The sequence below is a fragment of the Glandiceps talaboti genome, chromosome 20 (genome assembly GCF_964340395.1).
Source record: "Glandiceps talaboti chromosome 20, keGlaTala1.1, whole genome shotgun sequence".
NCBI lineage: Eukaryota > Metazoa > Hemichordata > Enteropneusta > Spengelidae > Glandiceps > Glandiceps talaboti.
Genome location: NC_135568.1, coordinates 14,517,590 through 14,542,717, shown reverse-complemented (window position 1 = coordinate 14,542,717; position 25,128 = coordinate 14,517,590). Strand labels below are relative to the sequence as shown.

The 25,128-nt window shown below is 36.2% G+C and overlaps 1 protein-coding gene across 1 annotated transcript in view; it reads left to right on the top strand.

Moving 5' to 3' along the window:
- The first annotated feature begins 1,913 nt into the window (after positions 1-1,913).
- LOC144450468 (presequence protease, mitochondrial-like) overlaps positions 1,914-25,128 on the top strand; it is a 44,233-nt gene continuing 21,018 nt past the window's right edge. The window contains exons 1-3 of the mRNA XM_078141079.1: positions 1,914-2,017; positions 2,342-2,444; positions 3,539-3,645. Of these exons, the coding sequence (XP_077997205.1) occupies positions 1,959-2,017; positions 2,342-2,444; positions 3,539-3,645 (269 nt within the window). The 5' untranslated portion in view covers positions 1,914-1,958. The remainder of the gene's footprint in view (positions 2,018-2,341; positions 2,445-3,538; positions 3,646-25,128) is intronic.

Below are 25,128 nucleotides of genomic sequence, written 5' to 3'. Positions count from 1 at the left end.
GATGCACATGGAGTGTGGGGTAACGACATATATGTACATGTGTGTACACATACTTTCTGACTAGAACTACATCATATTTTGCATTTTAATAATGAGGGTAAAAAACAGATGAAACTTGCAGAGAGTTCTATAACATGTACCCTAAATTCCTAGAGGTATCTCAGAGAAACACATGGTGAACTCTGGTACAATGTAACTAAATTTGACGTATATCACCGACTCGCCATCCTTGAAAATAACATGCAGCTCTGAATTTGTTAGAAATTGTCAATGGGACTGTATGAACAGATGTGACATTTCTGAATTTAGTAACATATTTACGTCTTTTGATTATTGAAATCAACAGAAACAGCTGTTGTTATCATTACTAATTAGTATATTTATATGGGCAGAAAGGATGTTAGTCTGGATCGATGCCAACATGATTTCTAACTGGTAGCGATATTGTATAGGAACTAGACTATAATGATGGAGAACTACCTGATTTCCACAATGCAATCAATTTACAACGGACTCATCTATGTTACTTTTATCTGATGTTCTCATTTCTGTTACCATGGTTCCCAAACCTTGGCAAAAAAAAAACCTGGCAAGTCTCGCATTTACTCAACTTCATTTAAAGTTTTTTGAATTGATAATAGAAGTTACAACAGAAATTAATGATGACAGAAAGTTTATGTTGCTGAAAAAAAAGGTGTACGGAACGTCATGCAAAATAAAATAATACTACAAATATTATAGATGTAAAAAAAAAATAAAGTAATTTACTTTATTTTTTTTTTACATCTATAATTTACACACACACACACACACACACAAAGAAAATAGAAGCAGGAAATCACGGTAGTGATAATGATGATAATTACAATGTAGGACAAGTTGAGATGATGATGATGATGATGATGATGATGACGATGATGATGATGATGATGATGATGATGATGATGGTGGTGGTGGTGATGGTGGTGGTGGTGATGGTGGTGGTGGTGGTGATGATGATCATGATAGTTATGATGATGATGATGATGATGATGATGATGATGATGATGATGATGATGCAATGATGATGATGATGATGATGATGGTGATGATGATGATGATGATGATGATGATGATGATGATGGTGGTGGTGGTGGTGATGATGATGATGATGATGGTGATGATGATGATGGTGATGATGATGATGATGATGATGATGATGATGATGATGACGATGATGATGATGATGATGATGATGATGATGATAATGATGTTTCATGATGATGATGAGGAGGAGGATTTCAAATAGAACATCTAAAGTGGTACTGGACAAACCATAAATCAAGCAATTCCTCTGACCTCGCATTCATTCCACCCCCCTCGGAACATCGTGTAACTTGTATTCGTAAAGTGTAACCTCCCCCCCCCCCCCCCCCTTTCCCGGTAAACTTTATTAGCGTCACAGTGTCGTCATATTAAACACACTATCATCTTACCTTCTTGCCCGGCACACTCCTTTTTAAGCACGAAGCACCATATACAATTGTTCAGCCAAGACACCTTTTTAAGATAAAATTTCCCGTTAAAATAGGTAAGTTAAGACGTAAGCTTTCGTGTTATTTTTATTTCACACAGTCGACACACAGACAATGTTATGACTCCCTAGCAGAACGCATAATACAATTTTGTAATTTTTTCCTATGGAATTAGTCTGAATCGTGAATGCATTTACGGAGGGTATTGGATTATCATATTTACTCTAAGTAAATAATGCCCTTTCAAAACAGACGGCTGCAAACGATGGAATATTAACTACAGTCGAAGTAAAATAACTAGTTACTTAGGGAGCCGAGACGTTGGAGTACACATGTAAGAAGCAAATAAACTGGGGTCATGTTGTGAAACCAAAGGTCAATTAAGGTTATACACTCACGTGTGATGTGATCAGAAGGTGTTGGACAGAGAAAGAAGAAAATAAAATGTTGCGAGCGTTCACATTGAGGCACAGGCGAGCGTTGGCACAGATTGCGAATGGAAGGTGAGAAAAAGAAGTGAATAATTGAGATGTATTTTGAAATAATCACTCGAAGATAGCCACTTCAACATGACATGTATAACTAGTATAAGTTATAACTATAAAAAACATGATGTAACTAAATGATCTGAAAATGTTTGTTTTCTTAAAATCATTTTAACAATCATGACAATGGTAAATATTTCTCACAATTTCTTGAATATCAGTGAAGTGTGGACTTCTAACAAAAACCTTCATAATGAGAAATCAGTTAGATTTCATTTTCTTGCTTTCCATTTCCATTGGTGTGCATGTTGTTAAAAGAAGTCATATGTGTTGCCTTAGTAGATGTGGTTGCAGAAAGTACAGTGTGAGGGCAAGTTCAGCAGTTTTAGAAAAGGCACAGAACTACCAACCTGGACAACATATCCATGGATTTACAATTGATAAGGTAAATTATTACATAGACATGTCATTAATTAATAGTTTAGGAATTTGACAAAGTCAGGTCTAAATTTAGGTTGTTGAGTGATGCAAAAGGTGGTGCAGTATATGTACAATAAGGCACTGATGGTTGTTGTTGTTGTTGTTGTTGTTGTTGTTGTTGTTGTTGTTGTTGTTGCTGTTGTTGTTGTTGTTGTTGTTGTTGTTGTTTGTTTGTTTTTTGGGGAGGGGTTTGGTATACTATATAAACATTATCAATTTGTTTGAATGTAAAATCTGAATACCTAATGAGAGAACTCGTCCAGTTGCCATGCATAATTTAATATGTGTTTGTAGTGGGGAATATTGGCTTTAGTCACTTTCGCTTATCAGTACAAAGCTGACAGTATCTATTAGAACTTAGATAGAAGTAATGTATAATATGCTTTGTTAGGCAACTGGTGTTATTTGTGTTGTCAACTGTTTCTATTAGTATTTGTAATCAAACAATACTAGAAGTGGTGCAACCTCAATCATCTGATTAAAATCCGATATACATGTATTGTACACTTCATGATTTCTGTTTGGCTTTTACGTTTACCGTCATTTGTTTCGTTCGTGAGCACTTGTTACATACATCTGTCACAATACCGTAGGCATTCCCATATCAAATCTCGTACTTACAAGTAGCCAATCAGAATCTGTCTTACAATATATTTACTCATATGTAACGTCGTTGTCTGCGCTCTGTTCTCATGCTCTTTGTGAACAGAGTACTCTGAAGAACTGTACTTGTGTGTGAACTTTTAGTGCATTATGAGTGAATTCACTCAGCGCTGAGATTTAGTACCGGAATGCTTATGGTGTTGTGTCAGATGTATGTAACGTCAGCACTCACAAAAGAACAAATCACAGTAAACGTTCAGCCGAACAGCAATAGCATGTGTACACTACATACGATTTTAATCAGATTGTGGACAACCTCTAACTGAAGTTCCCTATCAAAGCCCTGACATCACTTCACCGAAGTTCTAATCAATACCAGCTCCATACTGATATTAAAGTTAAAGTGAATAAAATAATAAAAGCAACACACTTTAATATACACTTACTCTGTTACAGGTGAAAACAATCCCAGAACTGTACTTGACAGCTGTTAAACTCACACATGATGTCACAGGTGCTCAATATTTACATATTGCTAGAGATGATGCTAATAATGTATTCAGGTAAGAAGACTACCTATGTGCACTGTTGATATTGTGTGTGCTTAACCATGCAGCGACATTCCCTGTGGGTATAATGTTAAACTTTTTTGCAAGGCTTAGTTTACAAACATTTAGAAAAAATGACATTTGTCACATGTATAAGTTGCAAAATACTGTCATGGGGGTGCTACACCTATGACTGGTGTTGGTAGCGTGTATGTGTTTTTTAGTGGTTACTTGCATGTGCATACTAGCGGTATTTGCACTGCAGACCTGCATGCAAATGCTATGCAAGTGCATTCTCGCAAACCAGAGTTATTATTTCTACCACTGCATTTTGAAATAAAACTCTGGCATTTTACAGCTGTCAAAGTTATATCTCACGTATACGTAATACATTATTCATAAGCAATGACATCATGATAATCTGACCAATCAAAGTCTCTCAAAGAATGTGCTTCAGATAACAACAATGGCCAGCGTCATGTTATGGCATGGCAACTGCAGCGTTTGCGGCAAAGCAGAAAAACTACAGGGTACTCACACATACAACTTTCCCAAAAGAAGTCCTAAAACTATAATTGGGGAGTACAACAGAAATGATAGACTTTCAAACAGCAAATTTTTGACGCTGCAGTAAAAGAGGCCGTGGTTAGCACCCGGGAGTTAGCGACGATGTTCAATTAACAGCAAACGTTGGCGATTCAAAAGACCCGAGTAAAAGTTAATAGTCTCATTTAAATCTACTAGGATAACCAATATTTGACGGGGTTAAAGAGTATAAAGTAAGAACGGGGAAAGATTTTTTGAACATTTACATTAAGGGCTGATAAACGGGTACTGTACAGAGTTTCAGCAACAAGAACCCAACTTGGCCAAGTCAATTTTCAGTGTACGTAACATACTAGGCTCTTGCAAAGGCATTGTATATCACGTGGTATGCAAGGGGCAATCTGATTGGTTGTAGTGTTTAAGTACAAAATGAATAAATTAGCTATGCCATAAATACGGATGTAGTATATGAATGCATCCACAGCCAGTGGGAGGCTCATTAAGAACGTTGCCGTAAAACAGGCCGTGGTTTGCGACGATGTGCAAGTGAGGGCACGATTGTTCCTTGAACACAAAATGTCGTGATCATAAAGTATGATTTTTGTGAAAATTTGCTGTTTCAGATAAACATATCTAATATTAAATGAACCTCATGCCAGATGACTCTGAGTGCCAGTGTCTGCACTCTTATGATAATTTACAATCATGCTCGCTATGCTCATAAAAGTACAACCACAGAGAACACTGCCTTCAAGTTTTCCCCTTTCTGGAATTCCAACCATAACAGATTGGTCCTCTTTTACTACCAAGTTGTTGGCCAATATATATGAAAGTGAGTTGTTAAGATATTTTTGTCCATATCCTGATCCAACATGGAAGATGATAATGTCCACTGTCAGCTGATGATGTCGGTAAACTTGAAAGCGATTGGGATACGATGTGTAAGCTGTTTTGGAAGTCAGTTGTGTTGTACTTACACAGTTAGCTAACTTGCTGGTTTGTGACTGATTAGGCAACAACGCCCACTGTGGGCTTGTAACACTGATGTGCATGTGTATGAGTAAAAGACATGTTGTCATGTGACACATGTTCCACGCCCACCAAGCCCAAAGTCCAAAATTACAACTGAAGGCACTCAGTGGCTCTTTTAAATAACTGTATGTGACTGTATGTGTCCATGGATTTTAATTTTCAATAACATGCTTCAGGGTTTTGATCTGTCATGTTGGATATTACACAGGAGTAGATTTGGACTTTGACAATAAAAATAAATATTTTATACAAATGTTATCGTTCTGCTTTTTACAAAACAGGCGAGATTTAGCTGATTAAGAATTATAGCGATTAATGAGGTAGACTTTATTTACAAAGGATCTCATCACAAGTGGGTAGTTTTAGCACAACTTGTGACAGGAAAACTAGATAGTTGATAACAAAACAGAATTTCATCAATCAACAGTGCAATAAAGTTTAGGGTCGACGTGAAAAACTAGGTGCAGTCGGGTAACTGGAACTAAACGATTATTTTAGGCCTTATATTTAGTAAAACAGTTTCGAAAAGTATTCCTGCTACAGCAGCTAACGTGTACTCCTTATGGCGTCATAAAATCCTGTGGTCTAGGTGGGACCGGAAATACCCGAAAACTCTCGAAGTAAATCCGAAGGGAAGTGACTGAAAAAAAAGTCATTTTAAGGTGTTTGCAGATGCTTTTTAAAAGTTTTAAAATCAGAATGCATTTCACAAACATGTCGTGTAGCAAATCAGCGAAAGTGAATGTGAGCATTTTGAATCACCTTTAAAGAGATGTGCAGACTGAACTCTGACACTATTTGTGGTGTTTGTTAAAAAAAAATAATTTTGATATCATAAAGTGTATTAGATTTATTAACTTAAAAAACTAATAACTACTGCAGTCAAGTGACATGTCTACGTTATTGAACCATATGGTTAAGCCAAAATTTACTGGGTAAATGACTATTTAGAACTCCATTTTTTTAAGATTTTGGACATTGGTCATTGCAAGCAACATACCCAAAGTTGTGTTGACCTCTTGGTCTATTTATAACTATGACAGTACTAGACATATATTTCCAGGTATAACTTTGTCACAATGTAATATTGATAAGATATATAGAAACAATAAAATGTGTTACTATTTAGCAACACAACATGCTAAACGTAGCATTGATTATAAACTGGTACTGTAAGTGCATACAGCCGAAGAACATGGAAGCTCATGTAGTGCAATGTCTATCAAGTTTACCAACTTGCCCGGATGACTGTGGACATTTTTGCCTCCCACTTAAAATGTTGGATGAGAAAACCGACAGAAAAGTCTTAAAGTCACGCTTTGAAAGTCACAATTTGAAAATGAAAGTGGTCCAATCTGCTATGGTCTGTGGAACACGCTGGGAGTTTTGGATTTCCAACTTGAAGAGAACTTAAAAGATTGTGACTACTTCGAGAAAGTCTTGAAGGAAGATCCCTGGAATTTGAATGCTTTGGCCAACCTTGTGTATGTGTATAGAAGAAAAGGCATGCAAGAGAAATCAGAAGTCTTCTCAAAACAACTGCAGACCTTCTTCTGGGGTGAGTCTGTTCTTTCCGCAGAAGAACAACAGTGTGCTTTGGTGAGATGTATTGCAGAGCAGGCCTATTCTTTGGCATTTGACTGTTATGATGAGAGTCAACAGTCACCTCCAGGATATCAACAGGCAAATACTCTCTATGAATGTGCTGTCAGAGAATCTGAAGATGTTAGAATGTTAGATGAAGAAAGATGTAAATGGCAGTTATTTATGGTTGTGAGTTGGATGCGTCTTTGGATTAATGATGTGAAAAGACCATCAGGAAAAAAAGACACAAACCAATACGATGACTGGTTCAAGGGACTCAGTAACCTGCTTGAAAAGATGCTAACACTTCTCAAAAATATTCTGAAAGTGTCTAAAGACAGACGATGTATATCACAATGCTGGTGCTATATTGGAAAGCTGCTGTTCAATGCACCAACTCTGGATCATGATTCTAACATGCAAAGTTTTATCAAAACATTAGGTTTCACTGAACACTATGAAGATCCCATGAAATGTTTTGAAGCTGCAGAATCCTGTGATGAAAACATCTGGAAAGAGTTGTCAGTGTTTGCAAGATCATTGTCTGATCTTAAAAAACACGAGGAAGGGCTGAATATCTGTGAAAAATCACTTGCAAGGCATCCTGATCCAAAGTCCAACTGGAATGCTTATTGTGTCAGAGCTCATATATATGTGAAGATGCATGAGAGACAGTGTCTCGAGCTACTGAATACAAAATACTGCCATGGAGAAAGCAGACAACGTGATAAATCATTGCTTAGAAAGGCAGAACAAGATATGAAGCTGGTAATGGATGTTATGGACCATAGAATAAAGAACATTGTTCTTGCTGCCAAAGTACAACTACGGTTGGGTACCTATTTCAGAGGACACTATTCAACAGATTTTACCAACGCAGTAGATGATGGAGAAGCTATAAGGAAAGCCATCAAATTACTTTCAGAACTTGGAGACAGTATAGATCCTGGTGCATTGAAAATTTATGGTGATTGTTTCATGTACCTTGAAAAATATAGTGAAGCTGCTGTAAAATATACACAGTGTATGAGTGCTGATGAAGTACGGAATCATTCAGCTTTCTTTGCTTTACTGGTTAGTTTATTCCAGCACTTACGACAGCTTCTAGCTACAGACTGTCCCAATAAACAGAAGTGTAGTGAAGTGATCACACAGATCTTTGATCAGTTTCAACAGTCCTACTTAAAGTATGACAAGTGGTGGGCACAGAGAACTTTAGAGACTTTGGTAAAAGACTTTACAGCTGAATTTGACGAACTTCTGACAAGGAGAGTTGAAAATAAGAGACATCAGTTGAAGTTATTTGTCATCGCAAATTGGATTCCAGTGTGGATGTTGGATGTTGACCAACTTTCTAGGCGTCAAATACGTTATACTCTTACAAAACATGTAAGACTTAGCAAACTACTGGTGATGATGTTAAAAGTTCTGCAAGATGTACTGGAAGAATCTGATGATAAACTGTGTAAGGCACAGTGTTGGTGTGATATTGGAAAGCTGTTGTTAAAGGCTTCTCTGCGTCTGTACAATAGAAATGTACCATTGTTCCTTCATGAGCTTGCTCTCTCTGAACATTATAGAAATCCAATGAAATGTTTGGAAGCCGCAGAATCCTATGGTTAAATTATCTGCCACAGTTGTCAGAGTTCGCAAGAACTTTTTCTGACATGGAGAAATATCTGGAAGTGCTGAAAACCATTGAAAAATCACTTGCAAAGAATCCTGACACAGAAGCCAATGAGAACGCTTATTTTGCTCGACCGTATATACATGTACATGTCAAAATGTATGAGCAAAGTCAGTCAAGTGGAGGTCGAAGACAAGCTGATAACATTTTGCTGAGAAAGGCAGAAAAAGATCTGGATCTAGTATCAAACCCAATGTGTACATGTAAACAAGAGATTGATATTCTTGCTGCCAAAATAAAAATTATTCTGCATTTTGATGTAGATAATTGATTTTTAATTGTATAGATCTAGGAAGGGTATCTCATAATCTGAGACTTGGATGTGTGACTCACACAAATACAAATGTGTGACTTCAAGTTCTCCAACTGACATGTTAACCCATTGTACTACGTATAATCTGTGACCAGTCATATGACCAATCGTATGGCCTATATTGAACCAGTCGTACTTCATATCTGCAACCGAAGAAACACAAGCAACAATTCTTCTGACATTATACAAAACAACCCAGTGATATTAATCCTATCACATTGTGTGTGAAATTTATCATTGGTTGGTTGACGTGAGTCCAACAGATTTCTGTAAGGATCAACAGTTTTGCAGAGTTACAGCTATTTTTGGTCCTCAATTACAAATTTAAATTTCAAGATAATGAATAACATCTATTCAAGTATTTTAATGCAGTACAAAGTTTGAGTTTATTTGTAACATTTATTCAATGATATGGATAGATATCCAAATTTTACGAACATGAATCTAACCTCGTGGAACCTGTTTTACGTTTACCTTTATAGTTTGTAAGTCAAATTGACCTGTCATGATTCAGAGCATTGTTGATACCAAGTTTACAGTGACATAGGTTACAATGATTATGTTAGAACACATGTGGTTGGTTGAATTTCTCTAATTATTATTGTCTTCACTAATCATGATGTCCAAGACATTCACTGATTCAGACTCATTTGAGCCATTTGTGAGGATCTTTGAGGATCGAGATAGGACTGTGATCTCTTTTGGATTTTGTTTGCAGATAATGTTCATGAGTGTCACTACGAGTTGCTAGATAGTTTTCTTCTGGTTGAATGAAGAAAAATATTGGAGAATAACATTTTTTTTAATTAATTATACCTGTTCCAGTAATATCAAAGAAAAATTAGGGAAAGTAATTTTGAACATTTTGACTCGTACTTCAAACACTGTGACGTAGAACAACCATATTCCATATTTTTTGTCAAACTTTGCTAGTGCATTGCATAATTCCATTGTGAATAACAAGAAGTGATTTATATGCTGGTCAGCAATTTGAAGGATCAAAGTCTAAAACAATTATAGATAAGAAATCTATTGTTCTGTGAGTAGTTAAGAACTTCAATGAAAACAAAATGAAAGAAAAAACATGTCTAAATTTACAACGAATGGGAAGTTTATTTTTAAATTTTAAGAAGTGAAATATTGTAATTGAGCATGTCACAATGTATCTAAATATAATATAATATAATATAAAATAATAAAATATGATAAAATATAATATAATATAAAATAAAATAATATACATGTAATATAAAATAATATAATATAATATAATATAATGATATGACATAATATTATAATGATACAGCTTTTGATATAGAAATAGTGTATGACCATGTTATACCAGGAAGTAGAGCCGATACAGTGGAACTGTTTGTTGTACTTGTTGAAATAGACATAACGTCACTGCTACAAAAATAGATTCTTGGCATTCTTCCAGTAAGACTATGATTGACAACTAGTCTATTGTATGTGAATGGTTTGCCTGTAACTTATAAGACTTCAAGGAAAATAAAGTGAAAATTGAAGTGGCCATATGGATGAGGATTAGGTATTTATTTTGGATTTTTAATTTATAAATTTGAATAGTTTTATCTCCAACTTAAAAAATCAAACTTTACAAATTGTTGTAAATTGCAAACAGTACAAAATATGTAAAACATTTGTTATTATACATACAATAACAAACATTCAAGTAGAAAGCCACGATAAAATTATTTTATAAATTAAAAAATCCAAAATATATACCTAAATCTTGTCCATGTGATCTCTTTACTGCTACTGCTACAGTGATAGATTCTTGACAATCTTCCACTAAGATTATAATTCACACCTACTCTATTGTATTTTGAATGATCTGCCTGTGTAAGACTTCGAGGAAAATAAAGTGAAAATTTAAAAAAGAACAATGGTGAAATTCCCATCTTTCTCTTTTTCTTGCCTTCCACTTTACACAGAAAAGGCCCAATCTTTAAGGTATGATGGTACATGTATCTCAACTACATGCCTAATCTTGCTGCTAGACCCCTTGGCAATTCTGCACACTGTGAAGGCAACCAAAGGTGGCTAGTGAGGGTGATAGCTTGATTCCACCCTCATATCTATCAGAAGAAAGCCTGAGGTGTAGCAGCTAGATACCTTATTAACTCTTACAACGCCATGTCTTCATATACATGTACTCTTTTGCGTTAGCCCAGTTTTCACCTCTTCACCTCATATCTGGGTAGATCATTCATTTGACAATTACTAATAAGTGGATAAGGAAATAAAGGGATTGGCTGTATGTTTTATTTTTTCTTTCAAGTTAAAGTTGATAATTTTTAGAGTAGGTAAGATCCTACTCTGTAATGGAAAAAGTCCTTGGCCTAGGGAGTCTTTTGCATGAAAAGTTCTTAGCCTAGAGAGTCTTTTGCATGAAAAGTCTATTGCATCTTACATTATCTATCACACCTCTCAAAACAACATTGTTTGGTCTAGGATTATAGATTTTACAAGGGCATGTAGTGCCTGATGTAAAATCAGAATTATATGAAGGAAGACAAAGTGAGATATAACAGGTTGTTTCCCAACTTTTTAAAGCAGTTTTATTGTGACCTCTAAGGGTGTGACTTGATTCTTGCATCGAGTGTTGAGTTATATTATCCTCTCCATGAGTAGTAGTATTCAAAGTCTGTATTGGTATAATTGGATTAAGTCCAGAACATAGAATTGCATATTGTGAAACCGCATCGGCTGATGGTGATGGGTTTCGAGGTTCCAATATGCTAGTACTGTCAACTAGTTTGAGTGCCCGTTCAGGACCAGGCACAGGTCGGGTGTGTTTAGACATGGATGCCTCTGTAGCCGTGCCACCTTCTTCATTATAGTCAAGTTCCTCATTGGAGAGGTCCATGATGAGTATATCAGATAATATGTTGCACTGTCAATACAACTTACGAAATGGCCACTGAAGAAGGAAAGGCTATCGGTTTTATTACAAAAGAAGGAATGCTAAAGTTTTTGCTTAACTGATCATTGGATAGTTCAAAGTCAAGAACAATCACATGGTTATACCCTTAGAGGACACAATAAAACTGCTTTAAAAAGTTGGGAAACAAACAAATAAGAATGGCCAAACAAATATTATATCAAACGAGTACTCCTGATATATAATTAAAAATATATCAAGCTGCTAACTGTGTTTATTTCCCACAATGCCTTGTCTCAGTGTACAGCAGATCTCATCTAAGGCCAAATAAAAAAAAAAGTGTTTGTTTTCAAGAACCTGATCTAGTTTAAGCTGCTGACCCTAAACATTTTTTTAACATTCAAAAAGGTAATCTTAAAAGTGGTGAGATTTTAATACTTCTATTTCATTGTAATTTTTTTTAAAACTCAGGTTCAGCATACTATAGGCATCGAGTTTTGTCTGTGTGTGTGTGTGTGTGTGTCTGTGTGTGTGTGTGTGTGCATCTGATCAACTTAAAGTGATAAACCACTGTATCGATTGATTTCAAAATTGCTTATGGGTGTGTACAAGAAATATTGTTCAAAGGAAAGCGATCCGATCAGTGGTTTTCAAGTTATTTCGTAAAGAGTGATTTTCTGTCAAAATGGGTGTCTTTCACAGTGGAAGTATGGTGATATAATTTTACATAATCACTTGGCTAAAGTCCATGGGATATCCCATTATTCTGTAGGGGTGTTTTTATATTTGAGGTGTGTTTCTCCCACTGTATGTGTATATCAGACATTGGATTTCAGTTGTGCACATTGCCATTGACAGTATTTTTATGTGCCTTTACACTCATTACAAAGCATAAGTAATGTAATGTTTTTGTTTACTAAACTATTTACAAACGAACTCATCACAAGTTGGTAGTTTTTTTAATTTTTTTGAGTTGCTAACAAAACTGAATTTCATCAATCAACAGTGCAATAAAGTTTAGGGTCGACGTGAAAAACTAGATGCGGTCAGGTAACCAGAACCAAACAAATTTTTTTAAGCCTTATAGCTCGCGCAGCGGCAGCAAAGCTGCCGCGAAGCGGCTCAATGTCTAGTACGCATGCGCGTCGTATATACTATGCGAAAAAATTTGGTGGTTCTCCCAATGATGCATTGCGGCGCGCACTGACTACGCATGCGCCTTCTATATACTACGTGCATTCTCCACGCGCTACCGTATCATCGTATATCATAGGCGACATAACATCACCATGCATTTCAATGTTGTAACAGTAGGCCTGTTGGCACGATTATCGTAACATTGTAACGAGTATCGAGTCATCACTGTACCACAAGGAGAAATTGTTTCACTATTTGGAAGTTTGATGCACGGCGGTACGCGATACGTACCACTGACGACATAGCGCAGTTTAATTTCCGGGTTGTGGAAGTGGGGTTTTGATGTTTATATTGTCGATAATTGTTTTTTTTATATGTTTTAAAAAGAATATCTACTTTCCTATGTTTGTTGGTACAGTAACATTCCTAAATCATCGAGTTGAATTGTCCAAAGACCAACGTACATTGGTGGAGGGTCTATGATAAGTTGGCTGATTGAAAATGAACAATATTAATCTAATGGCTATGATGGTTTTTGAAACCAACAACTGCATAGAGTGTTGACTTGCTTTACTTCTCGTCCATGTCAGAGAATTAGTTGTCATTCAATAAAATAAATTTTGATGGTCAATACCCCTGGAAAATGACCCAAATCAAGTGTATCAACCCTGGCCCAGGCAGCCGGTCACAAATGAATCTACCCTGCGCGAGCTTATGGGCTTTGCCTAGTTATGATATTATCTAACAAAAGGGTTTTGAAAAATGTTCCTGTTGCAGCTTAAAGAGATGTGCAGACTGAACTCAGACACTATTTGTGGTGTTTGTTAAAAAAATAATTTTGATATCATAAAGTGTACTAGATTTATTAACTTAAAAAAACTAATAACTACTGCAGTCATGTGACAAGTCTACATGATTAACCAATTTCGTTTTCTCCGAGCCTCTCTCTGTTTGCGACGATGTATTCTGTAAATAATTCAAGCAACATGTCAGATTAAACCATATGATCAAATCAAAATGCACTCCAGGTAAATGAGTTTTTAGAACTCCATTTTTTGTTTCACTTTGTTTTCGTTGAAGTTATCACTTGTGTTTACTCATGAAGTATGTCAATACGTTAAGATTTTGGACAGTTGTCATTGCAAGCAACATACCCAAAGTTGTGTTTACCTACTGGTCTATTTATAACTATGACATATATTTCCAGATATAACTTTGTGACAATGTAATATCGATCAGAGATATTTAAACAAATAAAAATGTGTTAGTAGGTACTCTTTAGCAACACAACACCCTAAACGTAGCATTGATTGTAAACTGGTACTGTAAGTGCATACAGCCGAAGAATATGGAAGCTCATGTAGTGCAACGCCTATCAAAATTACCAACTTGCCCAGATGAATGTGGACATTTTCACCTCCCACTTAAAATGTTGGATGAGAAAACCGACAGAAAAGTCTTAAAGTCTCGCTATGAAAGTATCAACAATCAACTTGAAAATGAAAGTGGTCCAGTCTGCTATGGTCCGTGGAACACGCTGGGCGTTTTGGATTTCCAACTTGAAGAGAACTTAAAAGATTGTGACTACTTCGAGAAAGTCTTGGAGGAAGATCCCTGGAATTTGAATGCTTTGGCCAACCTTGTGTATGTGTATAGAAGAAAAGGCATGCAAGAGAAATCAGAAGTCTTCTCAAAACAACTGCAGACCTTCTTCTGGGGTGAGTCTGTTCTTTCCGCAGAAGAACAACAGTGTGCTTTGGTGAGATGTATTGCAGAGCAGGCCTATTCTTTGGCATTTGACTGTTACGATGAGAGTCAACAGTCACCTCCAGGGTATGAACAGGCAAATACTCTCTATGAATGTGCTGTCAGAGAATCTGAAGATGTTAGAATGTTAGATGAAGAAAGATGTAAATGGCAGTTATTTATGGTTGTGAGTTGGATGCGTCTTTGGATTAATGATGTGAAAAGACCATCAGGAAAACAACACACAAACCAATATGATGACTGGTTCAAGGGACTCAGTAACCTGCTTGAAAAGATGCTAACACTTCTCAAAAATATTCTGGAAGCGTCTAAAGACAGACAATGTATATCACAATGCTGGTGCTATATTGCAAAGCTGCTTTTCAACGCACCAACTCTGGATCATGATTCTAACATGCAAAGTTTTATCAAAACATTAGGTTTCACTGAACACTATGAAGATCCCATGAAATGTTTTGAAGCTGCAGAATCCAGTGATGAAAATATCTGGAAAGAGTTGTCAATGTTTGCAAGATCTTTGTCTGATCTTGAAAAACATGAGGAAGGGCTGAATATCTGTGAAAAATCGCTTGCAAAGAATCCTGATCCAAAGTCCAACTGGAATGCTTATTGTGTCAGAGCTCATATATATGTGAAGATGTATGATAGACAGCATAATGAGCTAAAACCAAGTACACAACCATGCCATGGAGAAAGCAGACAACGTGATAAATCATTGCTTAGAAAGGCAGAACAAGATATGAAGCTGGTAATGGATGTTATGGACCATAGAATAAAGAACATTGTTCTTGCTGCAAAAGTACAGCTACGGTTGGGTACGTTTTTCAGAGGATGCTATTCAACAGATTTTACCAATGCAGTAGATGATGGAGAGGCAATAAGGAAAACCATTGAATTACTTTCAGAACTTGGAGATAGTATACATGTAGATTCTGGCGCACTAAAAATTTATGGTGATTGTTTGATGTACCTCGAAGAATATAGTGAAGCTGCTGTAAAATATACACAGAGTATCAGTGCTAATGCAGTAGGGAATCATTACACGTTCTTTGCTTTACTGGTTAGTTTATTCCAGCACTTACGACAGCTTCTAGCTACAGACTGTCCCAATCAACAGAAGTGTAGTGAAGTGATCACACAGATCTTTGATGAGTTTCAACAGTACTACTTAAAGTATGACAAGTGGTGGGTACAAAAAACATTAGAAACTTTGGAAAGAAGTTTTCCAGTTGAATTTGATGACCTTCTGACAAGGAGAGTTGAAAATAAGAGACATCACTTGAAGTTATTTGTGATCGCAAATTGGATTTCAGTGTGGATGTTGGATGTTGACCAACATTCTGGGCATTACAGTCTTACAGAACATGTAAGACTTAGCAAACTACTTGAGAAGATGTTAAAAGTTCTGCAAGATGTACTGGAAGAATCCGATGACAAACTGTGTAAGTCGCAGTGTTGGTGTGATATTGGAAAGCTGTTGTTAAAGGCTTCTCTGCATCTGTACAATGGAAATGTACCACAGTTCCTTCACAAGCTTGCTCTCTCTGAACATTATAGAAATCCAATGAAATGTTTGGAAGCCGCAGAGTCCAATGATGAAATTATCTGGCAAGAGTTGACAGAGTTCGCAAGATCTTTTTCTGACCTGGGGAAATATCTGGAAGGGCTGAAAATCATTGAAAAATCACTTGCAAAGAATCCTGACTCAGAAACCAATGAGAAAGCTTATTTTGTCAGAGCACATATACATGTAAAGTTGTATGAGCAGAGTCAGTCAAATGGAGGTCGAAGACAAGCTGATAACATTTTGCTTAGAAAGGCAGAAAAAGATCTGGATTTAGTATCAAACCCAATGTGTACATTTCGACGAGAGATTGATATTCTTGCTGCCAAAATAAAGATCTGCATTCGGCTGTAGATTAATACTTGTCAACAGATTTCAGTTATTTAATTAATGATATCTAGAAATGGTATCTCAAACTGGGACTTGAACATGTGACTCACACAAAATTTAATACAAAAACTGGCTCAACCGACCCGTTAACCCATCATACTACATATAATCTGTGAACAGTCGTATCACCAATCGTACAGCCTGTATTCAACCAGTCGTACTTCATATCTGCAACCGATGAAACATAAGAACAATTATTCAGACATTATACCTCCAGATTTCACAACCCTTGAGTAAATTTCAAAACTATCCAGTGACATTAATTCTATCACGCTATGTGTGAAATTTAACAATGGTTGGTTGGTGTGAGTCCAACAGATTTCTGTAAGGACCAACAGTTATGGAGAGTTACAGCTACTTTTTGGTCCTAATGACCGATTGAAATTTCAAAATAATGAATAACATCTATTCAAGTATTTTAATGCAGTACAAAGTTTGAATTTATTTGTAACATTTATTCAATGATATGGATAGCTATCCAAATTTTACCAACACAATCTGACCTCGTGAAACCTGTTTTACGTTTAACTTTATAGTTTGTAAGTCAAATTGATCCGTCACAGTTCAGAGCATTGTTGATACCAAGTTTTCAGTGACATAGGTTACAATGATTATATTAAAACACATGTGGTTGGTTGAATTTCTCTAATTATTATTGTCTTGACTAATCATGATGTCCAAGCCATTCAGACTCATTTGAGCCATTCATGAGAATCAGTGAGGATCGGGAGAGGACTGTGATCTCTTTTGGATTTTGTTTGCAGATAATGTGGATGAGTGATTCATTCATCAAAAATTTGCAGTTTTTGCATCTGTGTTTGTATATGTTGTTGATGTTATTCCCCAATACTTTACTTCATTCAGCCAAGGAAAATATGAGTGACCTAAGGGCCCTTTGTCACTATGAGTTGCTAGATAGTTTTCTTCCCGCTGAATGAAGAAAAATATTGGAGAATAACATAATTATACCAGTGCCAGTAATATCAAAAGAAAAATTGGGGGAAGTAATTTTGAACATTTTGACTCGTACTTCAAACACTGTAAAACCAGTGACATAGACATGCATTGTCATGACACCAACACGTGTTGTTGTGACGTAGAACGACCATATTCCATATTTTTTGTTCAACTTTGCTAGTGCATTGTATAATACATTGTGATTAACAAGAAGTGATTTATATGCTGGTCAGCAATTTGAAGGATCAAAGTCTAAAACAATTATAGATAAGAAATCTATTGTTCTGTGAGTAGTGAAGAACTTCAATGAAAACAAAGTGAAAGAAAAAACATTTGTAAATTTACAATGAAGGGGAACTTTTTATTAATTTTAAGAATTGAAAATATTGTAATTGAGCATGTAACAATGTATCTAAATATAATATAATATAATATAAAATAATAAAATATGATAAAATATAATATAATATAAAATAAAATAATATACATGTAATATAATATAATATAATATGATATAATGATATAATATAATATTATAATGATGTAGCTTTTAAAATAATATATGACCATGTTATACCAGGAAGTAGAGCCGATACAGTGGAACTGTTTGTTGTACTTGTTGAAATAGACATAACGACACTGCTACAAAAATAGATTCTTGGCATTCTTCCAGTAAGACTATGATTGACAACTAGTCTATTGTATGTGAATGGTTTGCCTGTAACTTATAAGACTTCAAGGAAAATAAAGTGAAAATTGAAGTGGCCATATGGATGAGGATTAGGTATTTATTTTGGATTTTTAATTTATAAATTTAAATAATTTTATCTCCAACTTAAAAAATCAAACTTTACAAATTGTTGTCAATTGCAAACAGTACAAAATATGTAAAACATTTGTTATTATACATACAATAATAAACATTCAAGTAGAAAGCCATGATAAAATTATTTTATAAATTTAAAAATCCAAAATATATACCTAAACCTCGTCCATGTGATCTCTTTACTGTTACTGCTACAGTGATAGATTCTTGACAATCTTCCAATATGTTTATAATTGACAACTACTCTATTGTATTTTGAGCAATCTGCCTGTGTAAGACTTCGAGGAAAATAAAGTGAAAATTAAAAAAAAAAGGTGAAATTCCCATCTTTCTGTTGTTCTTGCCTTCCACTTTACACAGAAAATGTCTGATGGTATCTCAACTGCATGCCTAATTTTGCTGCTAGACCCCTTGGCTATTCTGCTCACTGTGAAGGTGACCAAAAATCGCTAGTGAGGATCATAGCTTGATTCCACCCTCATGTCTATCAGAAGAAAGCTCGAAGTCTAGCAGCTAGACTACTACATACCTTATTAACCCTTACAATGCCACATCTGCATATACATATATGCAGGCAAGTTAAGTCTTTTGCATTAGCCCAGGTTTCACCTCTTCACCTCATATCTGGGTAAATCATTCATTTGACAATTAATAAGTGAGATGTAACTGGGTTGGGCTTGGAGGGACCTGTTATATCTCACTTCGTCTTCCTTCATATAATTCTGATTTTACATCAGATACTACAAACTGATTTGGAATGACTGTATATACATGTAGAGTAGACTTCCTTATCATCATCGTCATCCGAAGAATCTGACGGTGAGCATAAGCCGCATTTACCTAGTAAAATGTCACTTCGCTGTGTACTACTGTTGTGAACAGAGAGCGATGCCTGTGACAGGTTGGGATGATTAATTTGTGAGACTGAATCCATTATCTCATCCATGTCATCATGAAGGTGCTGAGCTTTTTCTACACATTAGCTCAATGCATCGTCAGCCAGGTTGCTCATGTGTGGAGGGGAACGGAGTCCACCATGCTGACTGTTATTGTCTTGTACGTCAGCGTCCATTCCACCCGTGGCTGTTGCAACCTGACCATCTAATTCACTACCCTGCTGCCTGTCCGAGACTGGTGGGGGATGAGATACCTTTTCAAACATCTCATTCTTCGATTCTTGCATCAAGTGTTGAGTTATATGTATATTGTCCTTTCTTGTGAGTAGTATTATTCAAAGTCTGTATTGGTATAGTTGGATTAATTCCAGAACATGGAATTGCATATTGTGAAACCGCATCGGCTGATGGTGATGGGTTTCCAGGTTCCAATATGCTAGTACTGTCGACTGGTTTGAGTGCCTGTTCAGGACCAGGCACAGGTCGGGTGTGTTTAGACATGGATGCCTCTGTAGCCGTGCCACCTTCTTCGTTATAGACAAGTTCCTCATTGGAGAGGTCCATGATGAGTATATCAGATAATATGTTGCACTGTCAATACAACTTACGAAATGGCCACTGAAGAAGGAAAGGCTATCGGTTTTATTACAAAAGAAGGAATGCTAAAGTTTTTGCTTAACTGATCATTGGATAGTTCAAAGTCAAGAACAAACACATGGTTATACCCTTAGAGGACACAATAAAACTGCTTTAAAAAGTTGGGAAACAAACAAATAAGAATGGCCAAACAAATATTATATCAAACGAGTACTCCCGATATATAATTAAAAATATATCAAGCTGCTAACTGTGTTTATTTCCCACAATGCCTTGTCTCAGTGTACAGCAGATCTCATCTAAGGCCAAATAAAAAAAAAAGTGTTTGTTTTCAAGAACCTGATCTAGTTTAAGCTGCTGACCCTAAACATTTTTTTAACATTCAAAAAGGTAATCTTAAAAGTGGTGAGATTTTAATACTTCTATTTCATTGTAATTTTTTTTAAAACTCAGGTTCAGCATACTATAGGCATCGAGTTTTGTCTGTGTGTGTGTGTGTGTGTGTGTCTGTGTGTGTGTGTGTGTGCATCTGATCAACTTAAAGTGATAAACCACTGTATCGATTGATTTCAAAATTGCTTATGGGTGTGTACAAGAAATATTGTTCAAAGGAAAGCGATCCGATCAGTGGTTTTCAAGTTATTTCGTAAAGAGTGATTTTCTGTCAAAATGGGTGTCTTTCACAGTGGAAGTATGGTGATATAATTTTACATAATCACTTGGCTAAAGTCCATGGGATATCCCATTATTCTGTAGGGGTGTTTTTATATTTGAGGTGTGTTTCTCCCACTGTATGTGTATATCAGACATTGGATTTCAGTTGTGCACATTGCCATTGACAGTATTTTTATGTGCCTTTACACTCATTACAAAGCATAAGTAATGTAATGTTTTTGTTTACTAAACTATTTACAAACGAACTCATCACAAGTTGGTAGTTTTTTTAATTTTTTTGAGTTGCTAACAAAACTGAATTTCATCAATCAACAGTGCAATAAAGTTTAGGGTCGACGTGAAAAACTAGATGCGGTCAGGTAACCAGAACCAAACAAATTTTTTTAAGCCTTATAGCTCGCGCAGCGGCAGCAAAGCTGCCGCGAAGCGGCTCAATGTCTAGTACGCATGCGCGTCGTATATACTATGCGAAAAAATTTGGTGGTTCTCCCAATGATGCATTGCGGCGCGCACTGACTACGCATGCGCCTTCTATATACTACGTGCATTCTCCACGCGCTACCGTATCATCGTATATCATAGGCGACATAACATCACCATGCATTTCAATGTTGTAACAGTAGGCCTGTTGGCACGATTATCGTAACATTGTAACGAGTATCGAGTCATCACTGTACCACAAGGAGAAATTGTTTCACTATTTGGAAGTTTGATGCACGGCGGTACGCGATACGTACCACTGACGACATAGCGCAGTTTAATTTCCGGGTTGTGGAAGTGGGGTTTTGATGTTTATATTGTCGATAATTGTTTTTTTTATATGTTTTAAAAAGAATATCTACTTTCCTATGTTTGTTGGTACAGTAACATTCCTAAATCATCGAGTTGAATTGTCCAAAGACCAACGTACATTGGTGGAGGGTCTATGATAAGTTGGCTGATTGAAAATGAACAATATTAATCTAATGGCTATGATGGTTTTTGAAACCAACAACTGCATAGAGTGTTGACTTGCTTTACTTCTCGTCCATGTCAGAGAATTAGTTGTCATTCAATAAAATAAATTTTGATGGTCAATACCCCTGGAAAATGACCCAAATCAAGTGTATCAACCCTGGCCCAGGCAGCCGGTCACAAATGAATCTACCCTGCGCGAGCTTATGGGCTTTGCCTAGTTATGATATTATCTAACAAAAGGGTTTTGAAAAATGTTCCTGTTGCAGCTTAAAGAGATGTGCAGACTGAACTCAGACACTATTTGTGGTGTTTGTTAAAAAAATAATTTTGATATCATAAAGTGTACTAGATTTATTAACTTAAAAAAACTAATAACTACTGCAGTCATGTGACAAGTCTACATGATTAACCAATTTCGTTTTCTCCGAGCCTCTCTCTGTTTGCGACGATGTATTCTGTAAATAATTCAAGCAACATGTCAGATTAAACCATATGATCAAATCAAAATGCACTCCAGGTAAATGAGTTTTTAGAACTCCATTTTTTGTTTCACTTTGTTTTCGTTGAAGTTATCACTTGTGTTTACTCATGAAGTATGTCAATACGTTAAGATTTTGGACAGTTGTCATTGCAAGCAACATACCCAAAGTTGTGTTTACCTACTGGTCTATTTATAACTATGACATATATTTCCAGATATAACTTTGTGACAATGTAATATCGATCAGAGATATTTAAACAAATAAAAATGTGTTAGTAGGTACTCTTTAGCAACACAACACCCTAAACGTAGCATTGATTGTAAACTGGTACTGTAAGTGCATACAGCCGAAGAATATGGAAGCTCATGTAGTGCAACGCCTATCAAAATTACCAACTTGCCCAGATGAATGTGGACATTTTCACCTCCCACTTAAAATGTTGGATGAGAAAACCGACAGAAAAGTCTTAAAGTCTCGCTATGAAAGTATCAACAATCAACTTGAAAATGAAAGTGGTCCAGTCTGCTATGGTCCGTGGAACACGCTGGGCGTTTTGGATTTCCAACTTGAAGAGAACTTAAAAGATTGTGACTACTTCGAGAAAGTCTTGGAGGAAGATCCCTGGAATTTGAATGCTTTGGCCAACCTTGTGTATGTGTATAGAAGAAAAGGCATGCAAGAGAAATCAGAAGTCTTCTCAAAACAACTGCAGACCTTCTTCTGGGGTGAGTCTGTTCTTTCCGCAGAAGAACAACAGTGTGCTTTGGTGAGATGTATTGCAGAGCAGGCCTATTCTTTGGCATTTGACTGTTACGATGAGAGTCAACAGTCACCTCCAGGGTATGAACAGGCAAATACTCTCTATGAATGTGCTGTCAGAGAATCTGAAGATGTTATAATGTTAGATGAAGAAAGATGTAAATGGCAGTTATTTATGGTTGTGAGTTGGATGCGTCTTTGGATTAATGATGTGAAAAGACCATCAGGAAAACAACACACAAACCAATATGATGACTGGTTCAAGGGACTCAGTAACCTGCTTGAAAAGATGCTAACACTTCTCAAAAATATTCTGGAAGCGTCTAAAGACAGACGATGTATATCACAATGCTGGTGCTATATTGCAAAGCTGCTTTTCAACGCACCAACTCTGGATCATGATTCTAACATGCAAAGTTTTATCAAAACATTAGGTTTCACTGAACACTATGAAGATCCCATGAAATGTTTTGAAGCTGCAGAATCCAGTGATGAAAATATCTGGAAAGAGTTGTCAATGTTTGCAAGATCTTTGTCTGATCTTGAAAAACATGAGGAAGGGCTGAATATCTGTGAAAAATCGCTTGCAAAGAATCCTGATCCAAAGTCCAACTGGAATGCTTATTGTGTCAGAGCTCATATATATGTGAAGATGTATGATAGACAGCATAATGAGCTAAAACCAAGTACACAACCATGCCATGGAGAAAGCAGACAACGTGATAAATCATTGCTTAGAAAGGCAGAACAAGATATGAAGCTGGTAATGGATGTTATGGACCATAGAATAAAGAACATTGTTCTTGCTGCAAAAGTACAAATACGTTTGGGCACCTATTTCAGAGGACACTATTCAACAGATTTTACCAATGCAGTAGATGATGGAGAGGCAATAAGGAAAGCCATTGAATTACTTTCAGAACTTGGAGATAGTATACATGTAGATTCTGGCGCACTAAAAATTTATGGTGATTGTTTGATGTACCTCGAAGAATATAGTGAAGCTGCTGTAAAATATACACAGAGTATCAGTGCTAATGCAGTAGGGAATCATTACACGTTCTTTGCTTTACTGGTTAGTTTATTCCAGCACTTACGACAGCTTCTAGCTACAGACTGTCCCAATCAACAGAAGTGTAGTGAAGTGATCACACAAATCTTTGATCAGTTTCAACAGTACTACTTAAAGTATGACAAGCGCTGGGTACAGAGAGCATTAGAGACTTTGGAAAAAGACTTTCCAGCTGAATTTGACGAACTTCTGACATGGAGAGTTGAAAATAAGAGACATCAGTTGAAGTTATTTGTGATCGCAAATTGGATTCCAGTGTGGATGTTGGATGTTGACCAACATTCTGGGCATCAAATATATTATAGTCTTACAGAACATGTAAGACTTAGCAAACTATTTGAGAAGATGTTAAAAGTTCTGCAAGGTGTACTGGAAGAATCCGATGACAAACTGTGTAAGTCGCAGTGTTGGTGTGATATTAGAAAGCTGTTGTTAAAGGCCTCTCTGCGTCTGTACAATGGAAATGTACCACGGTTCCTTCACCAGCTTGCTTTGTCTGAGCACTACAGAAATCCAGTGAAATGTTTGGAAGCCGCAGAAGCCTATGGTTAAATTATCTGGCAAGAGTTGACAGAGTTCGCAAGATCTTTTTCTGACCTTGGGAAATATCTGGAAGGGCTGAAAATCATTGAAAAATCATACTTGCAAAGAATCCTGACTCAGAAACCAATGAGAAAGCTTATTTTGTCAGAGCACATATACATGTAAAGTTGTATGAGCAGAGTCAGTCAAATGGAGGTCGACGACAAGCTGATAACATTTTGCTTAGAAAGGCAGAAAAAGATCTGGATCTAGTATCAAACCCAATGTGTACATTTCGACGAGAGATTGATATACTTGCTGCCAAAATAAAGATCTGCATTCGGCTGTAGATTAATACTTGTCAACAGATTTCAGTTATTTAATTAATGATATCTAGAAATGGTATCTCAAACTGGGACTTGAACATGTGACTCACACAAATACAAAAACTGGCTCAACCGACCCGTTAACCCATCATACTACATATAATCTGTGACCAGTCGTATCACCAATCGTACAGCCTACATTGTATATTCAACCAGTCGTACTTCATATCTGCAACCGATGAAACATAAGAACAATTATTCAGACATTATACCTCCAGATTTCACAACCCTTGAGTAAATTTCAAAACTATCCAGTGACATTAATTCTATCACGCTGTGTGTGAAATTTAACACTGGTTGGTTGGTGTGAGTCCAACAGATTTCTGTAAGGACCAACAGTTATGGAGAGTTACAGCTACTTTTTGGTCCTAATGACCGATTGAAATTTCAAAATAATGAATAACATCTATTCAAGTATTTTAATGCAGTACAAAGTTTGAATTT